The 16,334-nt window shown below is 35.7% G+C and overlaps 1 protein-coding gene across 2 annotated transcripts in view; it reads left to right on the plus strand.

Moving 5' to 3' along the window:
* Window positions 1-16,334, plus strand: part of fibcd1a (fibrinogen C domain containing 1a) — a 160,280-nt gene that overhangs the window by 27,331 nt on the left and 116,615 nt on the right. For both annotated transcript variants that reach the window (XM_073818977.1, XM_073818978.1), the window contains one exon: window positions 15,251-15,730. In XM_073818977.1, the coding sequence (XP_073675078.1) occupies window positions 15,251-15,730 (480 nt within the window). The remainder of the gene's footprint in view (window positions 1-15,250; window positions 15,731-16,334) is intronic.

Raw genomic sequence — 16,334 nt, forward strand, 5'->3', positions numbered from 1 at the left:
ATATTTTGGTTTATCTTTCATTTTTACAATTTAATTTCATGATTTTTAATAAATATTTCTAATTATCTTGAATTTAATTATTTGTGAGCGTATATATATATATATATATATATATATATATATATATATATATATATATATATATATATATATATATATATATATATATATATATACACATGGTTAATAGTTTAACTCTGTTTAAATATTTTTTTTAATTGTTCAATTTATTATTTTATTATTTTCCAAGGAAACATTTTTATTTACCTTTTAATTTGTTTAAATAAATAAATAAATAAATAAATAAATAAATAAATAAAGTATTTCTGTTTAGTATTTCGTAATATTTTGAATTATCTTTTATTTTTAAAGTTTCAGGTTTTGTCATAATTTCCAAAAAAATAAATTTATGGTTATCTATTTAATTTATGAGTTGTATTTTTCAGTTTATTTTTAAGTATTTTAGTAATTCAGCTATTTTAATGTTTGTGTATAAATATTTTGTAAAAACAGTTTAAATGTACTATTTATTTATTTTATTTTATATGTTTTATATTATTATTCCCCAAGAAAACTTTTTTATTTACCTCTTTTTTATTTAGCATAATGAATAAATAAATAAATAAAGTATTTCTGTTATAGTATTTCTTAGTATTTTGAAATATCTTTTTTTTTTTTTTCAGGTTCTGTCATGATTTTTAAAAAATCTTTCTAATTATTTAAAATTCATTCTTTTTTTAATCTGTTATATTTAGAAATGTAATAATTCAACTAAATAAAAATATATAAATATTTTGTAAATGGTCTACTATTGATTTATCTTTTATTTTTTAGCATCTTAAATAAATAAATAAATGGATTAATTAATAAACAAATAAGAACACAGATTATGTGATATTGTAAGATATTTTGATATCTTTAATTTTTAATTAAATCTGACATTTTGCTAAATCAGAGCCCAGTTTGATACATTGTGGAAACAAATCTGAGATTAAAAGATTCATGATAAAATCTGCATGTGCTCTCCATTTAAAGATTTGAGTTATTAAAGACATTTCAATTGTGATTTTTCATTCCTGTAGCTGAACAAGCAAGAAAAATTTAACAAAAAGAGCAGGCCTACATTTCCACATGGTCACACAAGTCAAAGTTATCTAAGGTTTGCAGAAAAGAGGTTTAGGGTCAGTGGAGGAGGACTATGATTAAAAATTGATGGCCAAGATTTCAGACCCACTTTAGCTGCATATGACGGCCATTTCATGAAGTGACATGCGGCGTTGAAGTGTTGATTTCCTCTATTCGCAGTGGCACCCACTTATTTCCCTTTGAGATGGTGAGAGGATGCAGAGCTTCTCTGCAAATGCCTAAGATAAATGCCACATTGTACTTTAAAGCAGAAAGACCTGCAATTTTTATACAAAGAATGCTGTTTTTGACCCGATCTCAGTTTGATATCTCTACAGTTGGGGAACCATTGTTTGCTTTCCCTTTTAATAAACTGTATGTGGGCTATGAGAGAATGCACGTTCATTTTGAAGTCATATCCCCTGCCTTGTTTACCCGTCTCACCCTACACAGGAAGTAGAATATTTTTTAACGTTTACCTCAGGCAACAACAAGCGCGTTGCATTGCTTTGACCCACAAGTAACTTCTCAGATTGTCGTCAAGGCGCCGTTATCTGCTTCATGAGATGTTTCAAAGATACACAAAGGCCTCTTCTCAGTATGTCATCACCTATTGGCTCAGAAAAGCAGTTTTACACTTTCGCACGATGCCGTTTTAATAGCCTCGGTGGAGCTGGAGGGAGGGGGATGAACAGTCTGCTTTTGACAGCCTCGGGCACGCCCCCCCCCCACGCACAATAAACTATTTATCATTTCAAACCGGCTAATGAAGCCACATACTCTGAGCCAGCACAAATTGTGCTGGTACGTGTGAATGCGTGTGTGTGTGTGTGTGTGTGTGTGTGTGTGTGTGTGTGTGTTGATTTGTGTGGCTGCGGCAGTGCGGATCTCATAGTGAGTCAGTGCTCAGGTTCCCGCGTCTTACTGCCGTGCAACGTTAGTGATAAATGAACTGGAGAAGAAGCGTTAGAGTTGTGTGGCCATTTTGCAGATTAAGAGTAATCCCCCACATCTGGTCTGCCCAAAGCGCTAAGACTTACTCGGTGGGATTTCTGCTTTGACGTTGTATCACAAGATATTTTTGTAGGCCTCGGGTTGCTGTGTAATTCAGGGCGAACGGCGTAGTGATCGCTTAATGCGTGTTGACGGGGCGTTGCTTTCAGGCATTTGGCCTTACAAGTGTCTAATTTGTAAAACAACTGGAGCTTGACCACATTTAAGACTCGTGTGTTTTTGAAGGGGTCTGAAAGTGCTCTAGGGTTCTTCGGTTGAAGCCTTGATATAAACTGTAGCAGCAGCTTGAACCTGAGTGAAATATAAATGTTGAATATATGATATTTGCAGCTTTTTAGGACATTACAGTACATCTTTCTGTACACTTTTGTCTAAAAGGACATAGAAAACAAGGCAGTAGATTTTTAAAGAGGTCATATGATGCGGTTTCTTGTTTTCCTTTGTCTTTGTAGTGTTACAAGATGTTTGTGCATAGATAAGACATGTAAAGTTGTAAAGCTTAAAGTCTCAAAACCAAAGAGATATTTATTATAAAAGTTAAGACTCAGCCACACTTCCCTAAAACGGCTCGTTCAAACAGGCCTCCACTTGTCAACATCATAGGGTGAGTAGATTAGCATAACACCGCCCATATGTATATGGAAAGAAAGAAGGAGTAACTTTTACTGGCTTGTTATGGAGACACTGTGTGTTTCATTGCGAAATGAGGACACAACTAGAAATCAGTGATTAAGTTGTATTTACAACACTGTTCCGGAACAGTACAACACAAAAATATTTGAGTGGGTGATATGCATTTCACGGAGGACTGTTTCCTGAACCTGAAAGAGCAGCTTAGATGCCAGCTGTACACAAAGTTTTAAGGCTATAAAGTTGGGTAATTCCAATGTTGCAAGGAGAGTCTGCACTTTTGACTGACGTACGTTTTCATATTTAAAGAATTCAGTACTGACTATTCAAACGCGAGTTTTGAGCAGTGTAGAGTAGTGCTTGTTTCTCATTCTACGATCTCAAATGCAGACATGGTGTTATGTTTACGCGGCGTGACAGCACAACATGTAAAAAGACAGTATGAGTCATTATAATCAGTAGTTATGTCTCCACTGGATGCAACAAATGCCTCATTTATAATGGCTTTAATTGTTTCTGTCTCGTCGCACCGAGAAATGGCATGGTAAGGGGCGTAATATTTCCATCATGCTTGAGGTATTCAGCCAATCATAATACACCGGATAGCTGGCCAATCAGAGAACACCTCGATTTCCATCAACGATGAGTTTTGTAAAAATCTAAGCGTTTCAAAAAGGCTGAGAGGCAGAGAGGCAGAGAGGAACAACAATAATGTACAGTATGTGGAAAATAATATGTTTTTTGAACCTCAAACTGCATAAACACATTACATTACAACAAATACACAAAATAATTCTCTTTTTAGCAACATCATATAACCCCTTTAATAGTGAGATTTAGGCATCCATAACTTTGATAAATTGATCCTGAATTGTATTGTACTATCTTAAATAAGCTAATCACACGAGTAGAAATGAAATATGGCTGTATATTGGCACTGCTGTGAATGGACCTTATGGTAATCACAGCGTGCCGATATACAGCCACATCTCACATTGTGCAGAACTACACTGCCGCTCAAAAGTTTGGGATCAGTAAGATTTTAGTGCTTTTAAAGGAGATTTTTCTGCTCAACAAGGCTTTGTTTATTTTATTAAAAATACAGAAGAAAATATAATATTGTAAAATGTTAATGCTATTTAAAATATTGGTTTTCTATTTTAATATACTTTAAAATATAATTTATTCCTTTGATGCAAAGCTGAATTTTCAGCATCATTACTCCAGTCTTCATTTAATAAGCATAAGAGACTTTAAAAAAAAAAATTAAAAATCTCACTGATCCCAAACTTTTGAGCAGCAGTGTAATTCCTTACGCCATGGATTCAAATCTAAAGTTGACAGTTTAACAGTTGAGCCTAAGCGTCCGATACTAATTTGAAAACGTCACTTTAGAACTAGTAACGAAGAAACGTTAAGTTGCTTTATTGAAATTATATATATATTATATTATTGTATTAAAAATAGAGTATTATGAGGAAGAGCGAACTAAGCGAGTTACCTGCATCTGATCCAGCATTTATTCTTCAGATCGGTCTCGTTTTCACAATAAACATTAGTTTAAATATCTGCTGAGGAAAGCGTTATCTTTGTCATAACGTTAATATCCTTTCATCTGTTTAGGGTTATTTTGCCGCTCAGTACATTTGTTTGTTGCATCAAGCTGTTGTTAAAACTAAAAACAACAGTTTTTTTAATACTGAACTTTTTTAATCTGGGCAGACCTTGCTTGCTTGTTTGTTTTTAATATAAAAAGTTATATTTTTGGGAAATGTAAAAGCCTTTTCACACCAAAAGCCTCAGGCTGAAGGAAAAGTAGATTCACATCTGTAGAGCAGAATGCAGAAGAAGAAAGTCCAACACTCTTCAGCAATAAAAAAAAAATCTTTGTTCATCTTCAGAGCATAAATTAAAGCTTTCTGACCCTGCATAGACAGCAATGCAACTTTCAAGTTCAAGGCCTAGAAAAGTAGTAAGGACATCATTAAAATAGTCCATGGTTCAACCGTAATGTTAAGAAGTCACAAGAATACTTTTTGTGTGCAAAGAAAACAAAAATAGCAACTTTATTCAGCAATTTCTTCTCTTACATATCAGTCTTTAACATGACAGTACCACAATGCAATATTGCACTCTTAGAGACTGGACTATCTCTGAAAGTTTTTGCTTTACTAAAATAACTGGTTAATAAGAGTCAAAAGAATGCATGCCATTTCCACAACCAGAATTCATAGAAATCATTCGGCTTTTCTTTCTTTAAAGAACAGAACCAGTTCTGAATAAGACCCTTTTCTCGTTTCTCAACCCTAATGAATATAAATAGCCTATATTCTGGATGTATGCTGTTACTAGGTCAAGTTACTTACACATTAGCAGATGCTTTTCCGTCTGTCTGGGATTGGTTTTCTGCTGAAGCATTGAGAACATTAAAAGGTCAGTCATCAAGACCCATACAGTAGTTAATGAATACCCAGCACTCTTAAATCAGGAAGATCTGTACCTCAGGGGAAAAAGTAAACAACTACATATGTCTGACTGCCAGCCTGTTTTTTTTTCTGTTTTTTTTTTCACCCTCCCAATGTATGTGCACATCTGGTAGAGCATCTTTCTAACTTAAGCTCTTATAAGAAGATTAGGTTGGACCTAGATTAGAGTCTTGAGGCACCCCAATATTTCAGCAAGAGCTGTAGATTTGTATTACAAGATAAAGGGACCCCTGAGCTACAGCAAATGTTGTGGTAAATATCCTCAAGTCCATTGTCAGATACTGACTGGTCGTGCCGTCCATCTGCCTTTTATCCTTGCATTTACGAAGACACTATATTTAAGCTCTTTTCCATCTGTTTATCCATTAAAGGATTAGTTCACTTCCAGAATAAAAAAATTCTGAAAATTTACTCACCCCCCATGTCTTCAAAGATGTTCATGTCTTTCTTTCTTCAGTCTAAAAGAAATTAAGGTTTTGAGGAAAACATGCCAGAATTTTTCTTCATACACACTTAAATAAAGGTGCTTCACGATGCCATAGAAGAACCTTTTTTGTCTAAATGGTTCCATAAAGAACCTTTAACATCTAAACTTTACAAAAGGTTCTTTGTGGCGAAAGAAGGTTCTTCAGATTATAAAAAGGTAAATAAGAAATGGTTCTTTAAAGAACCTTTGACTGAATGGTTCTTTGTGGAACCAAAATTGGTTCTTCTATGCCATCGCTGTAAAGAACCATTTAAAGCATCTTATTTATTTATTTATTTTTTAGAAAATGGCCGTTCATTTTGCTAGATAAGGCCCGTAATTCTCAGCTGGGATCATGCAAAGCCCTTTGAAACTGTATTGAAACTGCAATTTGGACCTTCAGCTTGTTGGGTACCATTGAAGTCCACTATATGGAGAAAAATCCTGGAATGTTTTCCTCAAAAACCTTAATTGCTTTTCGACTGAAGAAGGAACGACATAAACATCTTGGATGTCATAGGGGTGACTAAATTATCAGGGAATTTTTGTTCTGGAAGTGAACTAATCCTTTAAGTTAACTTCTCTTACAAAGATGGTTTCTCCATAATATGTACAGTATTAGCAAACTGGCTGGGCAAATGTTGACATACTTGTGTTCCTATAAGTTTAGCAGAGTAGAATGTGGACTGACCACTGGTACATTGGTGCACTGGTAATACAGTTCAGAATCAATTTTGCCAACTTCTGAATGCTCAGAAGCACAATGCAATTAAATTTGCTATTGATTTGCATTTGAGCTTTAGATAAAAGTGCCAGCTCAATGAGTAAATGATATATTGGTTGCCATGTTGAGTTCAGAAATTACAGATGTTCAAAGGCCCAAGAAATCAACAATGACCCTGCTAAGCCTTTGAAATATCTCTGCTATTATCATGCTACATATTCTCACATGCTACATTCATAACCTGGATTTATATTTCTAGAAATCTTTTCAAAATCTTATAGTGTTGTTTAATTTTCATTAATACCTTGTCAGATTTAAGGTCATCTTTGCAACAACATTACTGTACATATTAGAACATATGACACCTAAAAAAGGACTGCTGAACAGACTGTGAATCACTATTGAAACCTTCAACCTTGCTGGCTGTTCATTGCATTGCGAACCCTTTAGAATACATGCATTCATTGAAAAACCAATAAAAACCTGAGGCAGTTCACAGTCTCTTGGTTTGTAATCGGCAGAGCTGCATTTATAAAATTAGAAGGACACGCAAACGCAATGAGGTTCGGAGTTGTTTTCTTAGTATTGATTGAATTATGATTAAAGCATATGTGTCTCAAGGGTAGGATGGTGCCCCTTCCAAAAAGAGAGTCCTATTTTTCAAGAACAGAGAGAAGACCATTCAAAAGACAATTTTCCTTGGTGTCTCAACTTATATAACCCACAATTAAACTAATGGTGAGCGAAACCACCCAGAGGAAATTTTTTATTGCTTGGAGGTTGCTTTTTCATAGCTCTGGAGACTTAATGGAGTTCTTCAATTATATTTTAAGTTTTTCTCAGATGTTTCTCTTAAATTTCATTAGACAAAAAAAACTAGAGAACCCTGAGGCGGCCAAGTGGTTAGCTGATGTGATTTCCACTAGACGACCCTCTCCTTTAAGAACGGTCCTTGAAGGATCTTCCTCAATATGTCCTGAAACTTTAGAGGAGACCAAGGTTGTGCACTATTCAGAATTGAACTGAGAAAGCCTTTTAAAATTTCAGTTCAACTCCTGAATTTGAAATTAGTCTAAATTGAGGTAGCAAACAAAATGCAGAATTGCAATTTCAATTTAGATATTTGATTTAATATATATATGGAAGCCTGTTTCCATTACTGAATAAAAAATGTAAAAAAGTAATAGCAAATTTTTACTTCACAATTCTGCCTTTTTTCTCAGAATTGTGTGATATACAGTCACAATTGCAAGTTACAGTTGTCAGTTTATATCTCACAACTGTGCCTTTTTTCTCAGAATTGCAAGTTTATATCTCGCAATTCTGACTTCATAACTAACAATTGTGAGTTAAGTCTGAATTGTGAGATATAAACACAATTCTGAGAACAAATCAGTCTTTTCTCCCCCAGAATTGGACCTTATATCACGCAATTGCAAGTTTAAGAAAATAAAAAGTCAGAATTGTGAGATATAAACTTGCAATTGCAAGAAAAAAAGAATTGTGAGATACAAACATTCTGAGAAAAAAGTCAGTATTGTGAGTTCATATCTCACAATTTTCACTTTATTTCTCGCAATTGCAAGTTTATATCCCACAATTCTGACTTTATAACTCACAGTTGAGAGTTTATATCCCACAATTCTGAGAAAAAGTCAGAATTGTGAGATACAACTTTGCAATTACAAGAAAAAAAGAATTGCAAGATACAAGCATGCCGTTCTGTGAGAAAAAAGTCTGAATTGAGTTTATTTCTCATAATTCTGACTTTATAACACGAGTTACTAAGTCTGAACAGAATTGGACTTTATAACTCACAATTGCAAGTTTATATCTCACAATTCTGAGAAAAAATGTCAGAATGGCAAGATATAAACTCGGAATTGCAAGAACAAATTCGGAACTACGAGATACAAATATACCGTTCTGAGAAAAATTAGTCTGAATTGTGAGTTTATGTCCTGCAATTCTGACTTTATAACTCACAATTACAAGTTCATATCACGCAATTGTGAGAAAAAAAGGCAGAATTTTGAGTTTATATCTCGCAATTCTGACTTTATAACATACATAAGTAAGTTACTAAGTCTGAACTGTGAGATATACTGTAAACACAATTTTAAGAACATATCAGTCCCCCCCCCCCCCCCCCGAATTGTACTTTGTATCTTCACAATTGTGAGTTTGATATAAACTTGCAATTATGAGAAAAACAATTGTGAGATACAAACATACAGTTCTGAGAAAAATAAGTCACAATTCTGACTTTATTTCTCGCAATTGCTAGTTTATGTCCTGCAATTCTGAATTTATAACTCACAATTGCAAGTCTAAATCTCATAATTCTGAGAAAAAAAAAAGTCAGAATGGCAAGATATAAACTTGTAATTGCAAGAAAAAAGTTAAAATGGAAAAGATATAAACTCGCATTCGCGAGAAAATAGTCAAAATTGCAAGATATAAACTCAGAATTGCAAGAAAAAGTCAGAATTGTGAGATACAAACACAGATTTGCGGAACTGCATGTTTGTATTACTCAATTCTGAGAAAAAAAAAATTTGAATTGCGAGATGTAAACTCACAGTTGCAAGAAAAAAAGTCAGAATTGAAAGATTTTTTTCATTTTTATTCAGTGGCAGAAATAGGCTTACATAGATATATTTTGAATTTGATATATTCATCCATATTTAATATTTTATGTGTTTTCCCATTCAAGTTCCAAATCAACTTCCTGTAGCGTGCGCCTAATTAATTTAAATTGCACTCATTATTAAAAAAGAAACCTGTTCTTCGTTTCTGGATTTGGCACAACTCTAAATCAGAGTATATCTAAATTACTAGGGTTATTTTCCTCTGGATTTGCTCTCCATTTAATCATATTGTTGCCTTTTACTGATCTTACTATGGTTTGCTTTCTTATGGCAGTGCTTTCTCTCTTGAGCATTTTCTTTTGTCGGAGGCCAGTGTCAAGCGGAGAACCCGACACCTCACCTACATCTCCCCGAATAAGCAATCACCGGCTCTGTCATGTGACATTCCCAGCATGTCAATGCGTTTGACCTCCCTCTCAGTTCCTGCAGCTGGTATCGGTGTCGATCCGCTGTGGGTCTTACCGGTCTAAAGAGGGCATTGGAAAGAATGCGGCGGTGTTTTTGTTCGTCAGCTCCTCTGTTTCACCTCTCCTCATTCAAGAGCCTCGACAGATAAAAGCCCTTATCAAATATTGTCTGCGCTCAGCTAAGCGTAGCCCTCTAATCTCAACCTGTGTCTGTTCAGGGGGCATCTGAATACCCGCTGCCCACTAGACTGTGAGAGGGAAGTAAAGGTGCGTAGACGCCTCCAAAGACGGCCACGGGCATCTAGTTAAGATGCAGGTCGCGGAACGGCGACCGAATGTTTACGAGACCTCAGTTTTTCTCCTAAACACCCGTGGAGAGGCTCTATCACAATGAAGAAGAGCAAGATTGATGGTGCGCGCGTACATAGAATAGATGCGCTTGCTGCCTCATTGTGTCGGCAAGGATTTCTCGCAGGGCTGCTCTGGAGGGAAAAGCCGGGTCTCGCCCGTGTCTTTGTTGCCGCGCGGCTGTATGCGATACGCTCGCAGCGAAGGGGTCAGATATAAGCCCGGCTAATTCCTGCAGACAGCAGGTATTGTTGCTTTATTGTAACAAATTGATCTGAGACCGCTCTCATCTGCTGCTGCATGATGAAGTAGGCTGGAGTCCATTGTGCACATTAATTATCTTTAAAATAAATATGACAATGCCTGCGCTCGGTGCGGAAATAGGGCCCTCTTCACCAGCCTTTTGTTCATGGGTGTCTTGTAAAGAGATACTTTATCACACAAGTATGAAAACACAATATTCTTTGCAAAATAATATATCCGTTATTCAGGGACAGACGTCGTAAATTTAGATGTGTTTTACTGGAACTTTTGCTTGAGAGCAGGGACTGTTATTCATCGCGGTGACTGTTAAATCAGCATCTCAGAAGGTATGTGGCTTTTTATTGCGTTTGTGGGTGTGTGTTTGCGTATATGCAAGTGTACAGCACTTGGTGATTTAACTTCACATGTAAATGTAGGACCACCTTATTTACATTTACATATTTGGCAGATGGTTTTATCCAAAGAAGCTTTCATGCATTTCCTGTCAAAGCCATGACCTTGGTGTTGCAAGCACCATGTTATTTTGTTAAACCCTGATTTATGACTGTAATGATTTTGGTAATATTCGCCAGTGTGAAAATTTTTTGACAGAGTTGTCACTTGCCCAATTGTGCCATCACTATGTCTTACTTTTTTCAACATGTACTTGCATAATGATGCCTTAAACATTTGGTTTTCGCTGATGTTTGGTTGCAAAAATTCCACTTATTAACATTTTTAACCTGTCAGTTGGGTTGAAATATTGAGTTGGCTTTGAGTAGGTTGAAAATCACAAACCTGTCAGTATTAGTATGCTATGTTTTCCAGCAAAAATGCTGTCTCGTGTTTTTTTTTTTTTTTTATATATAATTATATTAATATAGTTTTTTTTTAAATCTTTTCTGTTCTTTTATTGTAATTTTTCTTTTCTCTTAAAGAAAGTTTAACATTTCATGGAAAATTTTTTATAATAAAATACAATTTTATAATTTAAACACTTCATATATAAAATTACACACACAGGAAGAGGAAGAGAAAGAGAGAGAGAGAAGTATAGATATATAAATTTACATTTAGAATTAGTTATAAAATATTTGATTTTATACATTTAAAAATGTAAAATTGTAACTGTGAAGAATATACATTTATTTAATTTAAAATAATAAATGTAAATAATTTTTTTAGCTTACCAGATATCTGTTTGCAAATATATTCACTAAAATATTTATACAATTTATATATAAAATGTACACACACATATTTACATTTATAATTTTTTAAATAAAACATTTACTTTTATAAATTGAAAATTATAACTAAATAAAATATTTTATATAAATTTACACACACACACACACGTTGGGTTTACATGTTTTATGGGGACATTCCATAGGCGTAATGGTTTTTATACTGTACAAACCGTACTTTTTATCACCCTACACCTACCCTACACCTAAACCTAGCCCTCACAGGAGATTGTGCACACTTTTACTTCATCAAAAAAACTCATAGTGCATGATTTCTAAGCCTGTTTCCTCATGGGGACCTGAGAAATGTCCCCACAAGGTCAAAATCTACTGGTATTCCTATCCTTGTGGGGACATTTGGTCCCCACAACGTGATGAATACCAGGTGCACACACACACACACACACACACACACACACACACACACATTTACATTTATAATTTTTAATAAAATATTTGATTTTATACATTTAAAATTAAATTAAAAATTATAACTGTTAATAACATATTTTTTTAAGTGAACAATTAACAATTATAAATGTACATAAACATTTCTGCTTGTCAGATATCTATTTGCAAACATATTTACATAAATTTACACACACACTTAAATTTATAATTTTGAATAAAATATTTACTTTTATAAATTAAAAACTATGCTTAAATAAAATATATTTTTTTATTTAAAAATTAAAAATTCTAAATATAAATAAATATTTCTGCCCACCAGATATCTGTTTGAAAATATATTCGAGATTTTAATTTAAGCACTTTATCGAAATCTACACACACACACAAATTTACATTTATAATTTTTTAAATAAAATATTTACTTTTATAAATTAAAAATGATAACTATAAATAAAATGTATCACAATGTTTACATTTATAATCTTCTCTGTGCTGGAGCCAGTGAATATGTTAGCAAATCTGAACAATTCAGCCAACCAGAAATATCCCTTACTGCTGATCCCTGTAAATATCTTACTGCAGCTGTGTGTGCCGCTTCAGCCTGAGTGTCAGTGATTTAATTTCAATCATAAATGGCACTACGGCACATGGGCATTGAGTCACTCTGGCATATATGTAAAAGTGCCACAAATAAATATACGAAATGTACTCGAAGCTCACGCGAGGGACCGACACCCTCTGTCAAGTGGAATATTGAAGTGGCACTTGTATAACAGCGGGGCGAGGGATGCAGGCTCCCCCTGAATAAAAAGACATGGCAAAATGATAAGCAAGCCCTCTCCAGTGCCTGCGTGGCATTCCCCAGTTTCCCATCAAATGTTCTTCACTTCATTTGTTGTTATATCTGCGTTTGTTGCTGTATGCGCGCACACACACACAGACACACACGTTCGCATGCTGGCACACACTCGCGTAGATGAGAGAGTTGTCAACTCTGGGCACTTAACCAAACCGTAATATTGAGCTGTAAGGCTTATGTCTGTAGTTTCTAGTCTTTTGCCCTGTGGGGATTTGCCTTCCTAGATCCTCAAAGGAAACACTGCTCATCTTGTCGTTTATATTCCAGCCCACCGCTCGGGCCCTGGGCAATCACAGAAATCAGTGTAAAGTGTTCACAAATTATCTACCGCCTCTCCTCTTTCTAATGTATGCTGCTTCTGGCTTTATGCTACATTTTTAATGCACAATAAGGGGAACAGAAGCTTACATGCGTCTTGATAACTGTGCATTTGAAGTAGGGCTTTCAATTGACCCTTTGCAAAAATCCGCCCTCCGTACTCAATGATGGAATAACAGTGTTATAAATAAACTTTTTTACAGTAACGAATAATCAAACAAATTATTGTTTTTCCTGTTACAATGCCGTTACCATTACTGACAATACAATGCGGCGTTACTATAATTTATTATAATATTATGTAAGGAATAATTGATGACGGGTTGTTGAATTCTTAGAAAATAATGTGGCCGTTACACCCCGGGTGTGCATTATTTTCGTAGAATTCAACAGACCCAAGTCAATTATTCTGCTTATACTACGGTTACCATACCTCAAGACATCGATCAGGTTATATATTTCAAGACATTCTTTGTTTTTTGTCCGTAAAGTTGCCATAGAATGCATTGATACAATATTTTAAATTGTTCTCTGGTATCTACATAGAAGGTATATGGGATAGGAAAGGGCAAAAATTCTCCAGAAAAGGTTTAACAAGTCCATTTACAACCCTAGGATTTGTTCTGTTATTGCCTTCTTTGGAAGGTCTGTGAATATTAATGATGAGCTCTGCTCTGATTGGCTGTTTCACAGAGCTGCTCATCTCTGTGTAAAGTTTTGCTGCAGTGACACCAGTACTTACCACAAAAGTTTAAATGCTTGTTAGTGATGCTCAGGATCTGTAAATCATTTGCCATCATCAGCGCAGTCAATTCTCCTTTTATGTGGTAAGTGAAATCTTATGTACTGCAATGTAACAGGCTACCGCTAGCATTAAGCTAACCATGTCCCTTCAGTGGCTTGCCTTATTTTACTGATGTACTGAAGTTAAGTAAGGGATAATCAACGGTTTGCCGTGCATTAAAGGATTTTAAATGCACGACGTGGAGGCTAATAACCGCCCGACGCGAAGCGGAGGGTGGTTGCCTCCGCTTAAGGCATTGTGTTTCCTTCTGGAGCAACAGTGATGTTTTAACCTTTTGTAATAGTTGTGTAGGAGTCCCTCAGTTGTCTTCTAAATGGATCTCTAAATCATACAGTCACTGTTGGAAAAGGGTTCAAATACACAGAAATGTAAGAAAAACAAAAGAGTGTGGGGGACCTAGATGATTTTTCTCAAAGAACAGTGGGCAGTATAACTATTCAGGACAAACAAGGGACTCATGAACACCTTACAAATCAAAACAGTCATTGATCTTCCCTTTTTTTGTGTGAATTCAGTTGAGGACTCTGTGGTAAACATCTATGTGAAACCTCTTATTCAGAACAGTAATTATCATCATCCCTCTTATTTTATTATTTATTATTGCAGAATTATTATTCTGCAAAGGTTATTTAAGTTTATAAACAGAAATGCATGTGTACTGATTTAAAGTCCCAGAGGTCATAATGTCAATGTGAGTAGTTTCATTTCATATATTTACAATATATATTATCCCTAGTATACAATGAAGAGCTAATGGTGCACATTATGTGTAACCGATGCTATATCTGTAGGAGAACGAGAATGATAAAACACACAGAGAATGTAGTTTAGTTGCCTCTTAAACCAGCTAAATGAGCAGTATTTTAGCTTTGTAGCTATTCGAAATACATTCAGCGGAAGGTAAATGGCACACTCAAAATGAAAATGTAATTACCTCCAATATCAGTTTGCATTCGGCACAATTCTTTATCAAAACATACCCAATTCCCAAAGTCTGGGCTCAGAGCAAATCCTGAGTTTCCTACTGGCAGAGGTTGTATTCATATGCTATGAATACTATCATCCTGCCTTAAATTATCTGGAGCATGGGATGATGATTAGGTCTTAGGCATGCGAGCAAATACAATTTCTTTTCCGTCTTTTATAAACACCTTTGTGAAAAGCCTGAATTTATGCGTTCAGGAGTCTTCAGGTATTACATAATAGCAGATTATACTTTCAAGAAGCATCTTCATGCATGTTTAATGCTCAACAGGGATTTTTTTTTAAATTTGTAAGCTGGGGAACCTACTTTTGAATCTGCGTTATCAGTGTATGTCAGATTTGATATGGCCTCCTGCAAGTTTAATCGGCGTGTATTACTTATGCATCAGCTTTACGGAGTTGTATTTAAGATTAAAATGAAAAAAACATATTTACGTCTCTCTGTGTCGTGCTGGTCATTTTAATGCTTCTTTTCAGACTTGCCTTTTATTTCTGTGTGCTAATGCATCTCGTTCTCTCTGTTTTTCTACAGAGGATGAGCTGTAGCTATCTCCTATGCACCATCCTGCTCTTTGTTGCTGTGTTACTGGCTGTCACAGTAACCGGGATCATCCTTCTGATGAACCATTACCAAGCCCCCAGCGGCCCAGATGGCCCTCCTCTCATCAGCACTAACCAGGATGAGGGTAATGCCCTGGTAACCATCGAGAGAGGCGATGGCTCCCGCATCAACATCTTCATTGACCCCAACTGCCCCGACTACAACAATAACTTCCTGCGTCTGGAGGGTGTGCAGACCTCGCTGCTGCACTCGCTCACTGACCATGACACTGATCTGAAGTCAGTGAAAGGGCAAGACCGGGCTCTGCTTGTTAAATTGGCCGAGGAGGTGGCCAAGCTGTCCGCCCATGCCAGTCAACTGAAGATGGAGTACAACGCGCTGAGACAAGGCCAGGGCAACATCGGACAGGAGCTCAGCACTCTGCAGACCGAACAGGGCCGGCTTATTCAGGTTAGTTTGGGAAATTTCTCTCCAATAGGATACCCAACGAATCAGGCTGAAATGCATTATACACGAAACCAAATTCCAGTTTGTACTAAGTCTGGCATGAAGAACTTAGAAAACAAGATTTTAAAACACAACAATGCTTGGAGGATTCACAAAAATGAATGGCGCCGTTGATAGCGCTGTTTAATTTGCATGCGCTGTTTGCTTTGTTTTAGCACCTGATTCACTCAAGGATTTATGCAAATGAGTTAACCGTGCAAATGCGACCATCTTTCAGGCTGGTTTTGAGTTTGAGGTTGTTGGGTAATGCTGCACGCTATGTGATCTGGCATACTTTGCTGGGACTGTATGGCATTGCCCAACTTACTGCGGGCCAGGTACCTGATTCGGCTCACTCACCTCACTGGTCTGGATATGTGCCTGGTTATAATGGAACAACTCTTCTAAATTTGGTTTGCCGTCTGCTTTCCATGGGCGTTAATAGCGCCAAGCGCAAGAATGACTGTGGCTTATGTTAAATACTTAGGGCTCATCACTATATATTCTGGTTAAATGTGTTGTATTGATGTCATGTAAACAAGCAATAGATATAATGTTAATGTTAATA

The sequence above is a fragment of the Garra rufa genome, chromosome 15 (assembly GCF_049309525.1).
Source record: "Garra rufa chromosome 15, GarRuf1.0, whole genome shotgun sequence".
NCBI classification, from domain to species: Eukaryota; Metazoa; Chordata; class Actinopteri; order Cypriniformes; family Cyprinidae; genus Garra; species Garra rufa.